This window comes from Canis lupus, chromosome 31 (assembly GCF_003254725.2).
Source record: "Canis lupus dingo isolate Sandy chromosome 31, ASM325472v2, whole genome shotgun sequence".
NCBI classification, from domain to species: Eukaryota; Metazoa; Chordata; class Mammalia; order Carnivora; family Canidae; genus Canis; species Canis lupus.
The window spans coordinates 33,142,978-33,165,718 of record NC_064273.1 but is presented as its reverse complement, the minus strand read 5'-3'; the positions used below and the strand labels follow the sequence as shown (position 1 = coordinate 33,165,718).

Sequence of the window (22,741 nt, the reverse complement as noted above, 5' to 3'; positions counted from 1 at the left end):
CCTGTGTCTCTGCCTCTCTCTCTTTCTCTCTGTGTGACTATCATAAATAAATAAAAAAAAATTAAAAAAAAATTTAGAAAACTAGAAGCAGAAATACGGTTCTTGGAGCCTGCGTTCTGCTACATGACACCTGTCCAGATGGGGTAAAGCCAAGCAGTGCTTTCACTTTCACTAAGTGGCAACACCCATTAGTGTTTATATATCCAAACTTTGCCTCACATTACCTCAGTGTTCAGGCATTAGAATCCCTTATGCAAAAAGTCTTTCTGGGCACAAAGAAATGAAGAGTTGGGTTTAATGAATTACAATGGGCACTACGTGTTTCTCTTTTGTTGTTACTGCAGCCCCTCCTTTGAAATTTCAGGGAGGCTAGAACTTAATCTCCTAAGACATATACTGGTATCTGATGTACTGGTTCACACTGACAGCTTCCATAATCATCAGTGAATCAGGCAGTCTTACTCTACTGTAATTACTGTATAATAATCCTATAGTAGTATATAGTATCGTATATATATAGTAATATAGTATATAATAGTAATATTTAATACCCATCTGCAATGGGTATGATGTGCTAGGACATTTTTGTTAATAGTAAGTTCTTTGTATTTGATTACAAGACAATCTGCTTTATAATAAAGATTAACTTTATTTTTTATTATTATTTTTAAAGATTTTATTTATTCATTCATGGGAGACAGAGAGAGAGGCAGAGACACAGGCAGAGGGAGATGCAGGCTCCCTGTAGGGAGCCTGATGCGAGACTTGATCCCAGGACCCCGGGATCACGCCCTGAGCCGAAGGCAGACACTCAACCACTGAGCCACCCAGGTGTCCCTAAAGATTAACTTTAATAGCAATTAACAACCAACTTATCTAAGCCAGATAATAAAACCGGATTTCCTATTGAAATTTTAAGTTAAGATTTTAAGTTTAGCAAACATAGTATTTAGCTTAGTGATAAGCCTTACTGTTTAAGGCATTATATATAAGCCAAAGAAAATGTGATCTTTCATAAAACCTAAACTATTCTGTTATCTTGGTAACTTTAACTGATTTTCAATGTAACGGTTTATGAATTTGGTCTAATGTTGTTTCTCCTGCACCTAGCACAGTGCCTGGCACGTGAAGTGCTACCCTGTAAATGTTTGCTGAATGAATGAAAACATGAACACATGACCAAATGTGTATTGAAATCTTTGCCTAAGTGGAGCATGTCTCCAGCCAGTATATATGAACAAAAGAAATCTGACTTGGTTCCTCTCCTGCAAAAACTATGATCTAGTTTTTAAGGAGTCAAAGGAAAGCCACCCACAACTTTTATTTGGGAGTCCAAAAGTTAGATGAAACTTGATTGGCCGTGTAGGGGTCCAGTGTTTCTCAACCAATTTTACTTGAGGTCCGTACACTCTTAATTGTTCTTAGGATAATTGAAAGGAATTCTTAAAAGAACTAAGATTTTGTTGGGAAGAGAATATACATGAACCTGTCATAATTTGCCTCACAAATGTTGGTTGGAAAAAATACTAAAGAAATTAAATTTTCATTTCCATTGGCTGTTTTTTTTTTAACTTCTAACATTATTTTCAAACAAATAACATTTTGAGAGATTTAAAGATCTTTGTGAAGACATCTCCCCACACAATGATGACTTTCATTAGAATGTGAACCAGACATTTGTTCCCTCAGTGGTACAAGCAGAAAAATTCTTAGAAGAATCAGGGCACTGTCAGACAAAGGCATTTACGTGGAAAGTTTGTAAAAATTAGTATTCTGACAGCGTAAGACTCTCTGGTTGCTGTAACCAGGAGTTTATGTAATTTTGGCATAAACTCAAGCACTTTTGGAAACTTTACTAACTCTATAAGGCAAATAGTGAGCCATATAATGCCCCAAAGTGGCAAAAATTTTGTTAAAAACTGTGTCTATACGTAGTGTATTAGTTTCCCAGGGCCGCTGTAACACATAACCACAAACCGGGTGGCTTTCAATAACAGAAATTTATTCTCTTGCGGTTTGGGAGGCCAGACATCCAAAATCAGGGTATGAGCAGAGTCAGTTCCTTCTGGCAGCTCTGAGGGAGAGTGGGTCCCATGCCTGTCCCAGCTTCAGATGGCTGCCCGCATTCCTTGGCTTGTAACCACATCCCCTGAACCCCTCCTCTGTCATCTCATCACCCTGTCTCTGCATCTGGCTGCTCTCTCCTCTCTGGTCCCTTGCTGGGGTTCTCTTGTTGGATTTAGGTTCTGCCCTCATCTCGTATGATCCTCCCCCGCCCCCAGTCCTTGCCTTCATTACATCAGTAAAGACCCTGTTTCCAAATAAGCCCACATCCTGAGGTTCCAGGTGGGCGTGGATGGGGGCACCATTCAGGCAGGAAGGAGACAAGGCAGGCCTTGAGGTTGGCAGCCTCTCTTGGGCTTTGGAAATACAGGCAGCCACTCATCGATAATCCTCACAACCGAGTGCTGATGCTAGGATTCCGGCATCATGCCTGTGTGTAAGTGCCATTGGGGAATATTCAACTGCAGTTAGTTTCAGGAAAAGCATGTACAGCTCTGCAGAATGAATGGCAGCCATCACACTGTTAAATCCAGTGTGATGATCAAAATCACAAATCACTGTAAGGCAGGCGTTCACTCTACAGCTGTTTCAGTTTCACAAGATACTGGGTGTGATGCTGTGGTTTCTCCTTATCTCAGAGTTTTACTTGGTGGATGTCAAGGAGTGCAGCAAGGTTGGTGCCACCGCAGGGCTCATCAGTGTCACATGGGGAACTGGCTTCACCATCAGTGTAGACTCATGGATGAATATGCTTTTTACATCATATATATATATATGTGATTCCTGTGGCTTTTTTCTCTAAAGTTCTCAAGTTGAACCTCCACGGCCCTAAGACTAAGCTCATCAAAAATGATTTCATTTTTGTCTTCTGGTTTTGATACCTGCTGAGTTGTAGACATAGAGGATACTGGCCCAGAAACATGAACTTCCCCTCAGCGTCCTGGTGTCATGTCTTATGACATGAATCTGTCACTAAACAAAGAAGGGAGTTTCATCTTAGCCATAATGATGAAGGCTCCGCAAGATTTTTCTTGGGGAAGACGTGCAAATTTAAATCAAGAACCAGTCAGGAGCTCTTGTTGTGTTGTTTATGTGCACCTTTGTCTACTTGGAGTGCATTCGATGGCTCCTTGGGGATGAAAAGTTGACCAGCCCATCTTCACTTGGCCTCTGCCTGAGACACTGGAAAGCTCCCAGTGGGACTGGGAGAACTGGACATCCAGAATCTTCTGCTTCTACCTCATGTAGCTGCAAACACAGAGGTGGCATAAAGCCTTGTGAGGCAAGGGTAAGTCCCACTGGGTGTCCTTCACAACTCCTGCCCAGCAGTGGCAGGAAAAGGCACTGTGGAGATGCAAATGTAGACCATGAAAGCATGCTCTCCTGGCTGTGGCTGCAAGAGTGTGTCCCTGTGGCAGTAATAGTGCCCAGCGGATGCCAGTGCTCTCCTGTTCTCTCTCATTCTGTTACGAGAGGCCAGCGTGAGTGACTCGTGTCTTGTAAGCTCAGCCCTGTCATGTACAGACACATCTGCAAGGCCTCAAATATCATGACTTACCCATTGGAAGAAAGAAACTGAGTTCAAGGGATAAGATGAGATTAAACGTTAGCCTGAAGTATTTAGAGAGCTGTCTCTGGCCATCATGAAGACTGGATTGAAACCTCAGGAGAGAGATTTGTGTAGAACATGCTAAGTGACTGTTCTCATGTTTCCCCTTTTATTATTTGTTTATTTTTTAGAATCTGAGGCTTTAGCCCACTAGCAGACTGGCTGGTTATATAGAACATCTGTCCTTTGTATCAGTTTGTACATATACTTACATATTCTTGTTTACATGTTCTGTAGGGTATATTATGTACCTGCCTTGGTTTGGAGCCACCTCTAAGTCACGGGGCCTTATTCTTTATTTATTATTAATACCATGTCCATAAACACAATCCAGTGGCCCCCATATAAAAGAATGTTCCAAGGATGCCTGGGTGGCCCAGTCCATTGAGTGTCCAGACTCTTGGTTTTGGCTCAGGTCATGATCTCAGGTTCATGAGATTGAGCCCTGCTTCAGGCTCTGTGGTCAGCATGGAATCTGCTTAAGACTCTCTCTTCCTCTCTCTCTGCCCCTCCTCCTGGCTCATGCATGCTCTCTCTCTCTCTCTAAATATACATAAAAACAAATCTTTAAAGAATGCTCCAGAAAGCTATTGCCTGAGTGGTAAGTGATGTCAGAGGTTTCTCTTCAGTGTTGGGAAACTTACTTTCACCGGAGGGTCCCCTAACCACGCAGTGTTCTCCGTGGGCCACTTGGTTAGCCCCGTCGGTTACAGCATGTGCTGATAAAGGCAAGATCACAGGTTTGCTCTCCATGAAAGCTAGTAACTTCTCAGAGATTAAAAAAAAAAAAATCTCCCTTTGTGACCACAAGATACATTCACTCATGCAGTTGCCCGCGTGGTTGCAAGAGAGGAATCGAGTGCAAGGGGCCAGCTCCGTGCAAATATGCCTACTGTTGGACAAAAGGAAAAGGGGAAAAATCCCCACCCCATTCAGGTTGTGTTGCTGTTAGCAGACGTGTTCCTGCATGAAAGCAGCTAAGCCCACCTCCCCTAAAGCTAGGGATTTGATTTAAAAGTGCCCGGAGCGACTGTTCACGCTAGCGACCTCCGCGGGCTCCAGCCAAGGTCCAGGTTACCTGAGTTACGAGCAGAGCCGTGACCCACCTCTCCCCTGGCCTTTGTCATCAGCGCACATCTGCAGAAAGAGGCCGTTTATATGGAATTCAAATCTGGTTGTTTAGTCTACAAGGAGGAGGGGAGGATCCTGTCTCTTTAATGTTTATAACGGTTGGACAGAGCTTGTCGGGTGAAGGTTAATTGCTCTCCGGTTTAAGCAGTTGTGCCCAGATGGGTTATCAGAGCTGAACACTCGTTACAAGATTAATCTCATTTCCGACAAGACTTCCCTTTCCTTCAACTGATTTTCGCCCAGCCATTGGAGCTGTCATCAGCCGTTAAAAGAAGGGCGGATTACTCTGGGATAGGAGTGTGGTATGCAGCGAAACAATGCAGAGCACTGTCATATCTTGGGGAACATCTTTAGGAGAACACATTTCAGGGGTGTTACAAGGATCAGGCTCGTAAACAGCCAGGACAATTGGGCCACTGACGCCCACGTTCCCCTGCAGAGGCCCGAGGCAAAAGCGGTCACCTCCCCACTGCCAGGACCCAGCTCTTGTAATACAGAATGACATGTTGGGATATGTCCCCTGCTGAAGATTTTTTTTTAAAAATTATCCTCTGATCAGATCTTCGCTCTTGTGGCCCTCCACCTGGGCAGCGGGGGGTTGTTCACTGCGTCCACGATGAATTCCTGCGGCAGCAAGCACCTGCAGGGAGGCACCTTCGTTTAATCCCCGTGCCCATTTCAGACTGGTTTGATTTTAGAGTTCGTCGCATATTTGCCCAAAGACAGTAGGCAGATTTTTTCTTTGTTGGATGACAGGTAGCTTCGTTTTTTTGGCTTGTCTCAAGAAGTTCTGCCGGGAGCATGGCGAACGAGCAATACCACTTTATCCCTTTGGGGCTTAGCATGTGGGAATCAACTCACATATTTGCTCCCGATGTGTTGGACACCCATGGGACGGTCAGCACAAGAGGGTACGTGAAGCAGGGGCAGAGGGACTCATGCAGTGCTCCCGATTGAGTGGGGATGGGAGGTGTGACAGACAAATAGGACTCAGTGGGACAGTGATGATAGAGTACATCAGGGGTGAGAAGTGTGGGGGACACACCGAGTGGCAGGGGGTGGGGGGCTCCAGTGTTGATAAGGTGATTGGAGATGGCTGTCAGGCGAAGACAGAAAGGAAATGTGAGAACCAGGGTCGCATATCCCGTGGGAGAGTGCACAGAGGGGGAACAGTAGGGGCAAAGGCCCTGAGGCAGGAACAGGCTTGGGTGGCTGGGAACAGCGACTGTACTTGTGTGGCCACTGGGAAGAGGAACTGAATACAGGTGGCAGGCATCGTGGCCTCTTGTGACCTAATTCCTCAGAGGCAGCAGTGCGAAGAACCTCCTACCTAACAAAGGGCTCCATCTGTGTGTTGGGTGTAGCCAGCTGCAGCCTTCCATTGGATGTGACAAGACTGGTGAGTGCCTTGGCCATGGAGTACCAGTGGAAGTGTGTGTGTGTGTGTCCCTTTCAGGGGCCCAGAGTTAAAAGCATGAAGAGAAACATCAATTAGGTCGCTGTCCCTTCTTCCATCTTATGTCCTGTACATTGTGTCTTTTCACAGGCTGAGCTAGTTTCAAAACCTCTTTGCAGCCACTTCAGTCCCAGGCCATTTGGTGCATTGTGCTCAATAGTTAGACATCCTCTTTGGAAGCAGGCAGCTGGGTCAGAATTCTGGGGTTTCCTAACGATATGCTCTAGGCAACTTAGTCAATGTGTGAAGGCTCAGTATCACCATCTCTACAATGGGTGTGACAGTAGCTCCTCCTTTCTGAGGAGAGAGGGCAGGTCCCATGCATGAGTTCACCCAGGCACTTAGCGCCCCTGCTACACTGTGACCATGTTGTTCACATCAGCGGTTATTGTCTTGAAGTCCTACAGTGTTAGGACTATGTTTCCTTTACCTAGACTCGTCCATCTCCCTGAGGATAAATTATCATTAAGCCTGGAGATAATTTTTTTGGTTAGAGATTTTATTTAAGATTTTATTTATTTATTTGACAGAGAGAGAGGGAGAGAGAGGGAGAGAGCACAAGCAAGGGGAGGGGCACAGGTAGAAGGAGAAGCAGACTGCGCTGAGCAGGGAGCCCGATGCGATGTGGAGCTTCATCCCAGGACTCCAGGATCATGATGTGCGTTGAAAGCAGATGCTTAACCAACTGAGCCACCCAGACACCTTGGTTAGAGACTTATTACATTTCCTCTAAATAAAAATGAGGGAGCTAAGCTTTCCATTTCCCTGTCCTTCCTCTCCTCTCTCCTGCTCAGCACAAGTGCAGCTGCCACTTGTGCCATGTAGTGCTGTTACAGTTCCATTGCCCATATTCCCTATGCTTCACCTTTCACCCCTTATGCTACACACTTACCCCATAGCTGGAAACCTGCACCTCCCACCCCACTTCACCCATATTGCCCATCCCCCACTCCTGCCCCTTTCACTCTGTTTCTTTATTTGGAAAAGAAGGGACAGCCACCACCTTCTACACAGCCAGGACTCTTGGTTTTCCTGTGGCCCTGTAAGAGCAGGTGTTTTATCTGTCCTACTAGCCATCACGTGATTGATGAGATTTTGCTCAAACCCTCAAGATGTGTGTAGTTTTCAGGGCAAAAAGCTGAGGAGGAGAGGAGAGGCAGGGTGAGATTTGGAATCGTTGCTGTGGAATCTGTCCTGGGCCTCGGACGGACGGATGATGGCACTTAAGGCAGAGCATAGCCCCCACCTGGGGACCCAGCTGGGCTCGGAGACCCAAGAGCTCCTGGCATGAGAAAGAGATGGCATAGCCCAAGACACTCAGCCAGAGGGCAGACAGCAGGATGTCGGAACACCTGGAAAGGTGGCACCTACTGGGTTCCCATTTCTTGGCTTTCTCCTTGAGACATTCACCATTTTCCAGAGGTGTCCTTCTATGAATATACAAACCTTGAGTGCTTTGGGGACAGTCGGGCTGAGAGAAGTGACAGGAAATTGACAGGCATGACCATTTTTGTCAGTGGATTCCAGGACCAACAATGGGGCTTGCCTCTCACAGTGACTCAATGGGTGACTCACACATCAGCAAGAAATGCCCTCCCACATTTCCCTGCTTATGGGAAGGAAACACTCCTTAAATACAGATTTGCTCATGAGTAGACTCCTAGCCATTCTTCTGAAGCCTAGCTCCACTCTGATGCCATCCGAGAAAGAGTCAATGGGTTCATTTTCCTGACTTCCTTCTTTGAGGTTATGAATCTATCTGTTTTAAAAATTTATACACGTTTAGTTCCAAACTCACCCACTTATATCACAGGTAGAATTTAAGTGAGCTTTAAAATAGTTATCAATTTCATACATTTAAGTACAGCTCCATTTCACAAAATGGCAGCATCCCCAAACTCCATCTTCCCCACAACCTCCCACCTGGACTGTTTTCTCTGTGGCCACAAAGTTGAAGGACATTTCCTCCTGGGTATTTGTAAATGCTTCTTGATTTCTGACACTCCCAAATTTGAGTCAGTTTCCCATACGTCAGGGCAGGATTAAGTTTGAATCATTCCTATATCACCACTCACTGATACCTAAAATAAATGTTTTCTTATTTAAAGTATTTTTCAAAAAAAAGAATTGTTTTATATAGAGAATTGAATGTAGGATCATGTTAATATAAAAAGGGGGCGGGGGCTCAGCATCCCAAAGAACAATGGAAAGCTGAACAAGTCAAATGAAGGGGTTTATGCTAAAGATCAACAATTTCATCAAGCCCTCACCTACTTGGACTGAATGTGATTAACGGCAAGGTGGGGGCTGGATGGATCGGAAAGCGAATTTAGGAAACTGCTCACTGTGGCTCAGTTCAGTACACAGTGTCCTTGCAGTGCCTGTGCTGTGTCCTGACTTACGGGATCTGAGTCACAAATTTATGTTTGAGAGGTAAGGAGCACATCTCTACTCAACCTGAGCAGCCTGGGGTGCATCAGAGGAAGAAGACTGAGCTTCTTGGGTGTCAGGCCTCAGGTTCGGAAATGGCTACAATTAGAGCTTTCAGATCAGGACCTTGGTGCTTCTCGACTAAGAGAGTCCAGGCCCCAATCTCCTCCTGCCCCAGCCGAGAGAACTAGCTGTAATCCCCTGGCCACACGCCTGCTCCGGGGGCCTCAGGGTGTGGACCCCACCAGATCCGGCCAGCTCATGCTCTTGGTTCACGGGCATGTTACCTCCCTAGTGTGGATCCACCTCTAGACTTGATGCTGTCTTTTCAAGACACGGCTTGGTGTGCCACTCACCTGCAGGGAAACCTTTTCTGGCCGCCCATCACCTGTAACAAATACCTAACTGCTCAGTGGCAGGTGGGGCCATCTGAGTCTCAGACCAGGGGCACTGTGCCCCTTACCACCTGTGATCCTGGCACCGTGTTAGGATTCTTCAGCATGGTGGGCACTTTCTGCTCTGCTCATGTCTGCCCACAAAGCCCTTCTCATCCCCCAAAGGCTTAACTGTGGTGTCACTTCTCTGTGAGGCTGCTTGCTTTATACACTGAACTCCCGCCTAAGAGTATGGTTGGAGGAAGGGGTCTATGACTGTAGGATGATTTTAATGCCACTGTTACAGAAGAATGGACATACAGAGATAGGAATTCTAGCCCTGGTCATTCTACCCACTGGCTGTGGCAGAGCAGTATTCATCTTTCTTGGGAGGGAGTACGTTTGGTTCTGCTACTCTGTGTTCTTGAAAATGGCACCTAGGTTTTAGTGGGAACTGTCCAGCCATTTTTATGAGCAGAGGTACAGTGAGGCCACCATTGTCCAAAGGCACTCCCATTAACCCCCTTTGGGGATCCATTCTGAGGCTGGGGCTCCCTTAGACTTAGGAAGCATGTCTTGCAATCTCTTCTCACATTCATGTGCTGTAATGAGCGCCATATCACTCATTCTGTGCGGAATACAGATAGAAAACATGGAATTGGTCATGTTTGGTGGGATGTGATCCACATATATGACCAATTCTTGAGTATAGTCACTAGAGGAAGAAAATTCAGAGCAGTGGTAGCAAAGACGATCCAAAAATGGCACACAACTCACCCCAATTATTTCTACTTCATTTCAAAACTTTTTTTGGAAAAAAATTTAAGTTTATAGAAGAGTTACAAAGATAGCGTGGAGAGTTCCCAGATCCCTTTACCTAGTTTCCCCTTGTGTTAATGTCTTTCATAACCAGGGTACATTTGTCTAAACTGAGAAATTGACCTTGATACAACTTTACTGTCCAGGAGTCAGGAAGCCTGGCTCACGCACCAAATCCAGCTCACAGCTTTTTTCTTTGTATAGAAGGTTTTGCCGGAACTCAGCCACACCCACTGACTTACATGTTGTCTTTGACCACTTTCACACTGTAGTTTCAAAGGCCAAAAGGCCAAAAATATTTACCACTCTTCTTGATAGAAAATGCTGCTACCTCCTTTTATTTTAAGATTTTATTTTTTTTTTATTTGAGAGAGAGAGAAGAGAGTGAGGGGGGTGGCAGACAGGAGGGGAGAAGCAGAGAAGGAGAAGCGGGCCCCCAGTGAACAGGGAGCCTGATACAGGCCTTGATTCAAGGACCCCGGGATCATGACCTGAGCCCAAGGCAGATGCTTAGCCTACTGAGCCACCCAGGCACTCTGCTACCTCCTTTTAAATAAACTATACACCTTATCCAAATTCCCCCAGTTTTCCACTGGTCCCTTTTCTGAAGCAGGTCACCACATTGCATTGGATTCCTGGGCTCTGGAACAGTGTCATGCTCTTCCTAGTCTTTCATGACCCTGACGGTTATGAGGAGCGTTGCTCAGGCATGTTGTAGAGCGTGCTTCATTGGGGGTTTGTCCCAGGTAGGTGGAGGTTGTCGGTACTTAGGAAGAAAACACCCAGGAGGTGATCTCATGCATCAGATCACATGGGTACATGACGGCAGCCTGCCTGCCGGTGAGGTTGACCTGAATCATTGGCAAAGGTAGTGTCTGGGGAATTAAGCTCCATCTCTGAAAGGGGAAGCATCAAAGATTTTGTGGATGTAGATTAACATAACAGTAATTGATACATATTTTGCAGGAGATACTTTGAGGATGTTCAGATACCCTGTTTTTTTCCTTGAAGCACCAGCCGCTAATTGTAGCACCTGTCCATACATCATGCCCACAGCAGTTTGGACTGTGGGCTTTTGAGGGTGATTTTCTATTTCCCTCATTCCTTCTGTGTTTATCCCTTGGGATTTTCCTGTTAAGAAGAGTTGTCTTTTTCTCCCTCATTTATTTATTTACCTCATTCCATTATTTGTTCATATTTGGATCTTTCTTTCACTCTTTGGGTTGTAATCCTATTGTCTTGTTACTTATTTTGTTGTGTATCTTGTTCCAACTTTGACCACCACATCAAAGTTGAACTCTCGGGAGTTCAACCAACACTGGGAACTCTCAGGTTGGTTCCTGTGTGCTTTTGACGGGTCTCTGACTCTTTTTGTTTTGTTTTGTTTGAGCACTTCCTCCGTTTAATTTTGAAGTACCTTTTTGTTGACTGTTATGTCTTGAAAACACCCCATGCTTCACAGCCCCAGCCCATGGGGCACCGGGGTGGCTCAGTGACTAAGCATCTGCCTTTGGCTCAGGTCCTGAATCCCGGGGTCCTAGGATAGAGTCCTACATCAGCGTCCCCATAGGGAGCCTGCTTCTCTCTCTGCCTGTGTCTCTGCCTTTCTGTCTGTGTCTCTCATGAACAAATAAATAAAATCTTTTTTAAAAAAAGCCCCAGCCCAGAAGGAGGTTGACAGGTTCGCAGGTCCTGGGTATCCCACCCCTGGGTGGCTGCTGCCTGCCCCTCGTGGGCTCTGCTGGCCAAGAGCTGAGGGTCAGCCTGAGGGGCCGCATGCAAGTATGCAGATGAGGCTGCAGAGCTCATTTCCTTTGGGCCCTGCCAGGGTTCCTCAACATGGGAAGACAGGAGAGCTGAGCTCAGTGGACACCTAGACATGGCCGATAAACTTAGTCCTGCAGGTGTGAGCACAGTTAGCCCACGTACAGCCACTTCCCCCTAAGGTCCTGAGAGAGAGAAGCTGCATTAGTAGCAGTGACTTCTTTTCTCTCCCTGCCATTGCAGTTCAGGAGTGTCTTTTTCAAGAGGTTGGCCTTCTTTCCTTTCCCTCCAGACGCTCAGAGCTCCATCTCCCACGTCCCAGGCCTCAGGCTCTCTGAAGAGCCCTGCTCAGTGTGGGTCAATCGTGAGGGCTGCAGACAGGAGCCTTACGTGGAAGCCTCACTCAACTCACTTAGAACCTATCGTGTCTCTGTGGGTGAATCAGAGAGTTAGAAGTTACAAAGAACAGGCTCACAGTCAACCACTGGGAACACAACCCATGTCTTTATAAACCGGGTATCATAAAATCTATTCTCTGTCTAGACGGAGGGGTTGAAGGATCACAAAAGATAATGATCGAAAGGTGTTCATTAAACTGCAAAGTGCTCAACCTATAATCCGGTAAATGACTTTGCGTAAAGGCTAATCTAACATCCATTTCATGGAGTGCCAGCACACAATCTATTATATGAGGACTTAAGATAGCCTATCAGAGGGTGTCAACTCATCCACAGGCAGATACCACACAGGATGTATGTACACTCGTAAGACTGGACTATAAGCTAGGGAAGGTCAAGGTGACTCGGTGCTGCAGCAAATGCATGGGAATGGATGTTGGGTTTCTCCACACCTTGGGCACTACATGGCCTCAGCTGTCTGGTTTGTATATTCATTATAGCTTAGTTTGTATCAGTGGATGCCTGTGTGACACATAAACACTGAAGATTTTAAAAAAATATATGCTATTTGTAGGAAGACCACAGAATATGGAGCTCAGTGATGAAATCATGTACATAGTTCCATTGCTTGATTTAAATATTAGGGTAAGGGAAAACAAGAAAGCCAGGAAAGTAATGACCATACCGTGGTTCTCAGGTGGAGGCAGCTGTCTCTTATCTTCCACGTGGGGTGGTGCTCAGGGAATGTGTGGCATTTGGGTTCCCACGCCATGACCATGGAAGGAGTGCTCTGGCCATCAATGGACAGAGCCAGGGATGTCTTAAATGTATTATGTAGTTCCATGTAATTGAGGAAGACCATCTTCCCAGAAGTCTACTGGTTTCTCCTGCTGAAATGGTGATGTCTGTAGAGCTCATGAGGGAATGATAAACTGCTAGAATAATTAAAAAGACTGATGTCTAATTCTTCTGAACATATTCGGTGACACTGAACATTTATGTTCTATCCTAGTTCTGCTTCCCCAAGGAAATCTGCCACACTTCATAGTGAACATCAAATCTAATTAAGGATCCTAAGCAGATAATGAAATTACTCAGTGACCAAACTATAATTAGCTTTCTGCAAGTGAAAAAAGTGAGTTTCCCCTCCTTGCTTAATTCTATTTAATCCCCTCTTTCCTGAATTGAACAATAAGATAAAAAGTCTGAGAATTCATTGGCCAATAAAAGTGAACATGATTCAGAGCCCCATCTATTTGTTAATGATGGGCGGCAGTTCCTTTTCTGACTGCACTTGCAAATATTGTTATTACATAAACGTGGTGTGGAGAATAAGGATTGGCCCAGGAAAGGGAACCCCTTTTGGATTTTTCAGGGTCTGAAAAGCCCCCCAGACATGAGAGGCTTCTAACAGATCCTTCCTGGAAACCCAGCCCATCCCATCTTCTCTGGTGGCCTCTTGTTAATCTATAATCTGGACTCACCCAACATTGTGCTCAACGGAATCTTCTACTGTTAGGATGGCAACTTTAATAGACTGTCTTAGAAACAGAAATGTAGAGAATATAATGGTGTCAATGTTGAGTGTACTTCTGATTTTCCACTTTCTATGCTGAGAGCTGGCTCATTTTCATTTGATTCCTGGTACAAGGTTACGCTGATGAAGCAGTTTGCCAGATGTAATTATAAAATGTAAAATGTTGAGGAGAAGAGATGCCACTGCACAGCGAGGCCAGGGTATACTATTTCTGTGTCTCCTCAGCTTTCCAGTGTGTCAATGTCCCATGTGTATTTGGTAAGGTAAAGACCGTCATGGCAGGAAAAGAAACACAGGGAACACTTACAAGTAAATTATTTTAAAAATTATATTAATGGAAATGATTTAGAAAAAAAAAAAGATCTATGACTTTGTTTCATAGCTTAGCTAGAGCTGCACACCAGGACACAGAATCCCTGATGGTCCTTTCTTTCTGCTGGTCATCTGTCCCATTCCCCTGTATAAGTTACCTTGCTCTCACGAACTTCAATTCAATTCAGTCTAAATAACAAGAACAGCAGTGGTACTAGTGGCAAACACTTACAGGTACTTACTTTATGCCCGATGTTGTATTAATTGTCTCATAGATTGGAATAGGTAAGATAAGTGGTACAGTTGCTATCCTCATATCACACATGACAACACAGAGCTATTGGAAAGGGTAAGTCACCAAGCAAGGCTGCACTAGATGACTGTATTGAGTGACTGTGTGGTTGGCCCTGAAGACACAGAAGCGAGTCAGATATGTCCCTGCCCTCCAGGAGCTTACAGTTTAATGGCCTGAAACAGACGGATAAACCATGAGGTGCAACAAAGTTGTACATAAATTGTAAACACCAGTATGCAACACAAATGATCATCTTACAAAGACAAGTTCTGAGGGAAATCATTGTAACACTACTGCAGGTGTTGATACTTGCAATGTGTAAAGATTTTATTAGATCCAAGTGAGATGGGGTGTGTAAACATGCTCTATGAACTGCACAACAGGAGGAAGTATGAAGCTTATAATTCTGACACTAGCATTGCCTCATTAACTTTAACAGTAAGCATCTACATTTATTTCCTTTCTCACATAAAAGCAAGACATGCTTGCAAGCTGCCCGTAAATTTACTTTCATACTCCCTGGTTTGTTCAAAAATAAATATGAAAAGTCATTTATTATATCAAAAAATGCATTTATTACAAATTAATATTACCTATAAGAAAAATGTTTCACAGTATTTCCTCAAAGGGAAAAAAGAAAATTGCTCAAAGCTATAAATACAGTGATTCTAGGGGAAAACAGAATGAAGATAATTATATCCATATGTAGTCAGTGATTTTTCTAAGAAAGCTGGATCTTCTTGAAGCTTTAGAGCCCAGCTCCCATAGATGATGTTTATGAGCATTGGTGGCTGAATTTCTATGACATGACATTCAGAGAGATGGGAAGGTTTCTTACAATAATGACATACAACTAGCAGGTAGATAGAACCCTTGCATCTTCTTGCAAGAGGTCCTGAAGTTGTGTCATGGTGCGTGCGTGGCAGAGTGACGAGTCAGTAAATGTTTGGTAAGTGAATTACTGAGTTCCTAGATGGATAGATTTAATATATTTTTTAAAAATGTATGGCCAGAGTCTGAAGGCGAGCATCAGTTCTATTGGGGCCTCAGGTTTGTGTTCCGGTTGGACAAGGGGCTGGAGGCCTTGCCTTCCAGTCACATTTTCAGAGTGGGCACACCACTTTGGCTGAGATAGCATGTTTATATGGGGTGGCTGGATGGGGTGTTATGTGAACTGAAGAGCTCGCTCCCCCCCAGCCAGCCAAGACTCCCCCTTGGGTGGCAGTTGCCAAAGGAGAAATCAGAATGTTCCATTCTTGCCTCTATCATGACATTTTTTTTTTTTTTAGCATCATTAACTATGCTCATTGGGGCACCTAGGGTTCCAGAGTCATTCCATGGGTCTTGCCAAGGAAAAGATCTTTAGGAATTGAGTCTGGCACTAAAGGAGTTTGGGAAATCTTTGTTGTCTCCAGTTTAATTTTTGTTGTTAGAAAACAAAATTAAGCTCACAGTATCTATTCTGTGTTAACCCTGGGTAACATCCAGAGAAGCACACATTTTCCTTTACATAGAGCTTCAGGGAAGCTCAGCAGGCCCTACAGCAGCCCCATGGGAGAGGGTAAGAAGTCAGGCAGGGCCGTGCCAGTCAGGAGATAAGAATTATTGATTGACCGACCTTCTGGGTAATGAGGAAGGTGTAGATCTGAAGGAACCACAAATCTCACTTCCCTGGCTCTCCACCACAGGCCTTTTACTGGAAGCACTGATAAGTCGCGACGTGGACAGAGTGGAGTTTACCTTTTTCCCCCATTGGCTGATGGCCAGCAAATGCTTTAAGAAGGCAGGAAGCTGGAGGGAGAAAAACAAAGGCTTGAGTAATTCCTAGAGTGGGTAACGGGCCATGAGGTGGGTACACATGTAGCCCCTGTACGTGGATGACAGGTCTGCTCAACCCTGCACGGAAACACTGCCAACACGCTTGTGCATTTTGCTAATTTGGCTCACTTCTACTTCATATGCCTGAAAAGTATACATTTTGTTTCGATATGCAGACTTTACTTGGAATTAACCAACTGAACATGTACTGCTTTTCTGTTGTTTGGGTGCTGAGATAGAAGTAGTAATTTTTGGGAGGGCCAGAGTCAAGGTCCAAATTAGATCTCTCGCTGGGCTCAGATCCAAGTCTTTTGAAATCGGCAATTTGATGAGAATACATTGGCAATTTCGAGATCCTTCGCTGTGGGTCTGTCAGGTTTCCCACGGACATCCTCCTGACCTCCCTCCTCTCCTCCTCCTCCTCCTCCTCCTCTTCCACCTCTGCCAACACCCCTGCCTCACTGCACCTAACTTGTGAGCATCATGCACTTGTCCCTTGAAAATGTGTTTCTGATTTCAGATTTCGGTGTCTCTTTTTTGGGAAACCATATAATGAACAGAAGTCCTGGGGCCATAGGGGGTCCCTCCAATGCTCGCTTCTGAGTGTACATACTTCCTCAGAAATGTTGACAGCACAAGCACTGACATTGATGCACCTCTTGCTTTTGGCTATTGTGTGTTGCATCTCTCTGCTAAATACAAGGTAGCACAGTACATGTTTCTTGAGTTAGTAGAAAAGGAGGATTTTCCTGGAAAGTCAAATGATGTCGGCCATCCCTTGCCAGGTTAACCTGCCTCTTCCGGTTGATTGGGAATTACTTTCGTTGCTTAGGTCACTAACAGTGAATGCAAGAGTAGTCACTAAGAAAAACAAGCTCAGGACTTAAGGGCTTCTAGGGGCCAGGACACATTGGGAAGTTGGACTTTATTTAGGGGCAGCAGGGTGACACAGTGTGATTATTATTACTGTAAAGGAGCCCTTCTTTTCATTTTACACATGACCTTGTGATTTGTTGTGAGCTGTCCCACATTCAGAAGAGCCAATAGTCCCAAACTAATGAAATGTACTGTCTGTCAAGTTGACTAATACAAGTCGTGGCTCAGATATATGAGTTCATTCTCCATAGACACTGTCCCTGTTTTGGTTGTCACTGCCATTTTACCATATGGGGAATTGCCTGTCCTTAGATAGAATTTTCCAAACTTGGCTTTCTTTAAATTGCTGACTTTTATTTTTGTTTCCAACATATATCCCCTCCCATTGGGCATTGGGTCTTCCAGGATTGTAAGCCCATGAGAAAGCCTTCTTAGGTATTCTGTGTAGGAAATTAAACCACTCCTGATAATGCAAAACAAATTAATTACATTTTCAAATTAATTTAAATGATAATCAAGTATGTACTTCACCTAAATAGGAGGGATATAATCCCAGACTAGATGAGGTGATTAATATTGTGAATGGAAAGGATGTGAGACAATAGTGATCAGGACGGAGAGGCTATGGAAACATGGAAGTAAGAAGCCCATGTTTTGTGCAGAATGAAAGACAAACCCTGGATGGGGCATCCAGGGCCATCAGAAATGAGGTGCAGTCTTTGGATCCAATCTGAGCTTCCACAACCTGCCCCCACCTTGAATCATCCTCGGCCCTCTCCAACTCACAAGGATGGTCCTACTTCTGCAGTTTTTTTCATGTGTTCTTTACCTGAAAACGTTCCTCGCCATCTCAACCTGTCTTGTCCCTCCATTCTTCAAGGTCAGTGAACACCAATTCCTTCCTTCTCCCTTTCTCCTTCATCCCTCCTTCCTCCCCCACCAAAGCAATCAACAAACTAGCACCCACATACTACAAAGTTACATGACAGATAATTAGCATGTGTGCATTGAGTATGGGCACTTTTCCAAGCACTGGTGAAAAAAGTCACTGAAAGAAGGGAATCCCTGCTCTCATGGAGCCTGCATTCCCCCAGTCCTGATGAATCTGCTCTTCTTTTCTCCCAGGGTATTTTGTCCCTCTATTAAAGTAATTACAGTCTATCTAAAATAATTGATTCTGAGGACAATCCAGCTTTCTGTCACCACCACCAGTGCCTACTGTGGTTGTTTTGGTTGTAGTGGATGCCCAACTACTGATTATTTACATCAAATGCCTTTAAGAATCTTACTTATTTTATTTTATTTATTTATTTTTGAGAACCTGTTTTAGAATGAGACATGACATTTTCACACAGTCTTCAGCAAGGAAATAAACAGGGAGGATCTTCCAATATCCAAGTATTGGAACTCATCCAAGAAATGAGTTGAGAACCTAAGATACCCTGGTTATTAAAAAAAAAAAAAAAAGAGTGGTACTTGGCATTAATTGGAGAATGCCACTTCCCAATCCAGAGATGCACCAAGTGCATCAAGATGGACATGCGAAGAGATGGGCCTGAAGTTCATGCCTAGGTTCTGCAGCCCTATGGCCCCAGGACCACTTTCTCAAGTTGGCCCTGCCCCCAAACCACAACCAGCTTGGCAGCGGGTAGGTGGTCTACAGCCTCCCCTCATTTCCTGCTGGTCTGTGGTCCCTCACCAGACCTTCTCCCATTTTGCCAGAAGACACAGCACTCTCCAGAAGTCTCAGCTGAAAACAGATGTCGGTGGGTAGTCGGTAGCTAAGAGGGGATGGGCAGCCTGCTTCTTTAGTAGCTTCTGTCCAGTGCTGGAGTATCTGGGGGCCAGCACTCAGCAGCTGGGATACGTGGAATGCCATTCCCCCCTGACTCTTGGTTTTTGAAGCGTGTAAGTTGCAAATTTAACACATGGCTAAGTGCTATCTTCAGAGACTCAAGATTGGCTTGCCTTTTTTTTTTTTTTAATAACTCCTTTTTGTCAACTTATGGGAATCGCCAGTAGGCTTCATTTTTGTAGCATTTAGCTACTAAAAATATTTTCTTTATAAAGGACATTAATGGCCATAAGACTGTGGGTTACTTCAGAGAAGATGGACCATGTCCCAGCTGGTTTAAACCCCTGCAGCAATGGTCCTCAAACTTGTGGCTTCAGGACTCCTTTGCACCATTAAAAATGATTGAAGTTTCTAAGAAGCCATTGTTTATTTAGATAATATCTATTGACATTGACTGAATTAGAAACCAAAACTGAGATGTTTTTGAAGCATTATTTATGAATTCATTAAAAAACAACAGTAATAAACTCATTGTGTTAGTGTAAAGAACACAGTGCAGTGAGAAATAACTATAATTACCAAAAAATATATTTAGTGAGCAGAGTGGCATTGTTCTATATTTTTGCAAATCTCTAAAATGTCCAGCTTAATAGGAGACAGCTGGATTCTCATATCTGCTTCTGTGTCCAATCACCTCTGCTATCATATGTCCTGTAGCCTCTGGAAAACTTCACTGCACTCCTGTGAGAGGTTCAGTATGGAAAAGGCAGATAATATATTAGTACATCACGAAAACACTGTAGAGCCCTGAGACTGCCTGGAAGGACCTTGGGAGCCCAGGAGGTTCCTGGAACACACTTCAACAACTACTTAGTCTGGGACCTCACACTCTGCTAGGCAGCAGGGGATAGCAATGAATGAAGTCGACCCATTCTCTGCTCTCCAGGAACCTACAGCCTGCTACAGGCTAAACTGTGCCACCCATATTCATATGTTAGTGTCCCAATCCCCAGAACCTCGGAACATGACCTTATTCAGAGAACCAGCCTTCCAGTAGTTATCAAGTGAGAATGAAGTCATCAGGGTGGCCCTAATCCAGGATGCTGGCATCTGTGTACAGAGGGGAAACTTGTCAGAGACACAGTCATGCCTACACTCTGTGAAGCCATGGGGAGAAGACAGCCGTCTACAAGGCAAGGGGAGAGCCCTGGGGCAGATCCCTTCCTCATAGCTTGAGAAGGAACTAGCCCTGCTGGCACTTTGATTTTGGACTTCTGTCTCCAGAGCTGTAAGAGAACACATTTCTGTTGTTTAAAAATATCTTTTAATTTAGGATGCTTTTTTTTTTTTTTGAAGCTTTAGGAAACTAATACACAGACTATGTACTGAATTTTGACATTGGATTCAAATTCCTTAGCAAGGAATTTAGCACCCTTTTTCAGTGAGGAGGCACGTTCCACTGATAAAGCTTTGAGAATTTAGGGTTCTTGATAGGCAAGCATAGTAGAAATAGTTCTTCAGAAGGCCTCTGCCCTAAAACAAGTTTATCCTTTTGTCTAAAGAGGAAATAGCTGTTCATCTGAATCCCTTCTCCAGCTCTGAAGCTGTCACTGGGGTGTGAGGTGAGCAGAACGGAAGTGATACCTGCTGTCTGCTGCTCACCATCTAGAGCTGTTAATACCTGCTCACCTCACACTTTCTGTCCCTGGGGTTGTCCCTGACTTCAGGGCGGGGGAGCACTTTGGTGCTGTTCCTTTTGACTGCCAGTGGTTGGTTTCCCTGAGGGCTGCCCTTTATAGGAGGTGTCCAGGATGGCGGGAAGCCTCAACGAGGTATTTCCTATATGTGCAAAATAGCACAAAAAACGGTCATGGCCATGGACAGGCTCTCTGAATGAAAATACGCATCCTGAATTCCTGAAGTTTCTGTATATGATGATGTATGGAAGTAAGCTCCATTGTATAGGCGGCAAAGGACGGCTATCATGTCTCATTAGGTGTGACTCCTGGTGTATACTCTGGCATGCATAATACATGCATTCTGATCACGCTGAGTTTTGAAAATCATAATACTTAAAAGATAGAAAGATCTTTCTTTGCAGAATGCTTACAAGGTAAAAAATATTAGTACATCTCAGGAAAGAAGACATTTCCCTGGTTCCCCTTCACTCCCAGGAGACCAGGTTCTGGCCACGGCTCTGCTCATCCTCAGCCTCATCAGAATCCCCTTCTCAGCCAATAGTCACACTCTCCCTCTCTGCGATGGCACTTCCTTCCTGGCTGCTCCTGATCTCAGAGTCCCACCTCCAACCCCAGTGCCCTCCTCTGGCCTTGGCATTGTGGCTTCAGTGACCCTGGAGGCTCACTCCCCAGGAGTGCATTGGGATGGCTCCCTCATTTCCTTAAGTTTATTCAGGCCTCACCTCCCCCCACGAGAACCTCGCTGACCATTCTATATTAACAACAGCTGTCTGTCCCTCTCTCCCTGGCCCTCCTCACTCGGCTCTGCCTTTTCTTTCTTTTCAGAACCCTTGCAACTTTTTAACCCAGTTCCCAGAACTACTTGTGTATGCCATTCATCTTAGTAATCTTGTCCATCGGGATTTGGGCTCCCTAGCTCTGGGGCAAGGCCTGGATTCTGTGTATAGAACAGGGTCTCAGGTAATGTTGATGCTGCCTGTGCCAGCATCGGACCCCGAAAAGCAAGGCTCTAATTCACTCTACAAATATGTACTTAATTATTTTGAATTTTAGAGTTTGTTTGTCTGTTGCCTGCACTTGAATGGGTAACGAAGGGGAAGCTGGAAGGTATGGCTTTGTTGGTGCTATAGAGAGAGAGTTCATTGCCTGGCATGACAATGTCTGCCCAGATTGTGAGGTTCGAGGAGCCAGCGGGAGATGAGTTTAGAGGAGTTAGAGTTATCAAATACTTAAGTAGGTTTATGTATACAATGGAATATTCCTCAGCCATTAGAAATGACAACCACCATTTGCTTCGAGGTGGATGGAACTGGAGGGTATTATGCTGAGTGAAGTAAGTCAATTGGAGAAGAACAAACATTATATGGTCTCATTCGTTTGTGGAATATAAAAAATAGTGAAAGGGAGTAAAGGGGAAAGGAGAAAAAATGAGTGGGAAATAATCAGAAAGGGAGACAGAACATGAGAGACTCCTAACTCTGGGAAACGAACAAGGGGTGGTGGAAAGGGAGGTGGGCAGGGGATGGGGGTGACTGGGTGGCGGGCACTGAGGTGGGCACTTGAGGGGATGAGCACTGGGTGTTATTCTATATGTTGGCAAATTGAACACCATTAAAAAATAAATTTATATAAAAAAATACTTAAGTAGGTATGCTGCTTTTCATCACCCCACCTGCCAAGATGCATATGGACACACGTCTACTCTTTTGCTTGGAAGCAAAAATGGAGGTTAGTGACATTAACATGAGTGAAAATCCAATGGATGCTAGTGAGACCTGCGTGCAAGGATGAGTTCTGTAGAAGCGCCTTGTGACTGTGGGAGTTCAGCATCAGCATCAGCTGCATTAGTAACAGTCTGGCCTCAGATGTTGGAGCCCATGGGAGCCCGTTTGGTCCCCTCTTGATTAGGACTTGAGAGGGGCACCAGTCTGCTCGCTTTTAGATCTGTCGCTCACCGGCGTAAGATTTGACAAGGGCAGAAGTGGCTTTTGTCACTTCCAGCAACATGGCTCTGCATATGTCTTTTTTTTTTTTTTTTTTGCATATGTCATTTTAATTTTTAAATTAATTTAGAGTACACCTGTGCTTACAGTAGTGATCAGTGGAAGTCCACCAGGATAGAAGACAGGGAACCATCTTTTATTCCAGGTAAGCCCTTTTTAAGTAGAGAGAGCCATGTGTGATATACACATACATAGGCTCGTTGTGCAAAATAGGTGGATGAGTAACACAGAAAACCCCACCCCTTTGACAGGAGCTAGCTCTGCAGGGGCCACAGGGCTCTGCAGGGGCCACCCCTCACCCATCCAGCAGATGTCTTTGCGCAGCATGGGCCTGTACAAAATGCACAGAGCCCCGAGCCC

The 22,741-nt window shown here is 44.8% G+C and overlaps 1 protein-coding gene across 7 annotated transcripts in view; it reads left to right on the top strand.

The window, feature by feature from the left end:
- ERG (ETS transcription factor ERG) overlaps positions 1 to 22,741 on the top strand; it is a 186,149-nt gene that overhangs the window by 93,104 nt on the left and 70,304 nt on the right. The window contains exon 1 of one of the 7 annotated variants that reach the window (XM_035709178.2): positions 13,058 to 13,180. The exons of the other annotated variants lie outside the window; for them this stretch is intronic. Within the exon in view, the coding sequence (XP_035565071.1) occupies positions 13,130 to 13,180 (51 nt within the window). The 5' untranslated portion in view covers positions 13,058 to 13,129. Of the gene's footprint in view, positions 1 to 13,057; positions 13,181 to 22,741 lie in introns of those variants that run through there. 7 annotated transcript variants of the gene reach the window in all.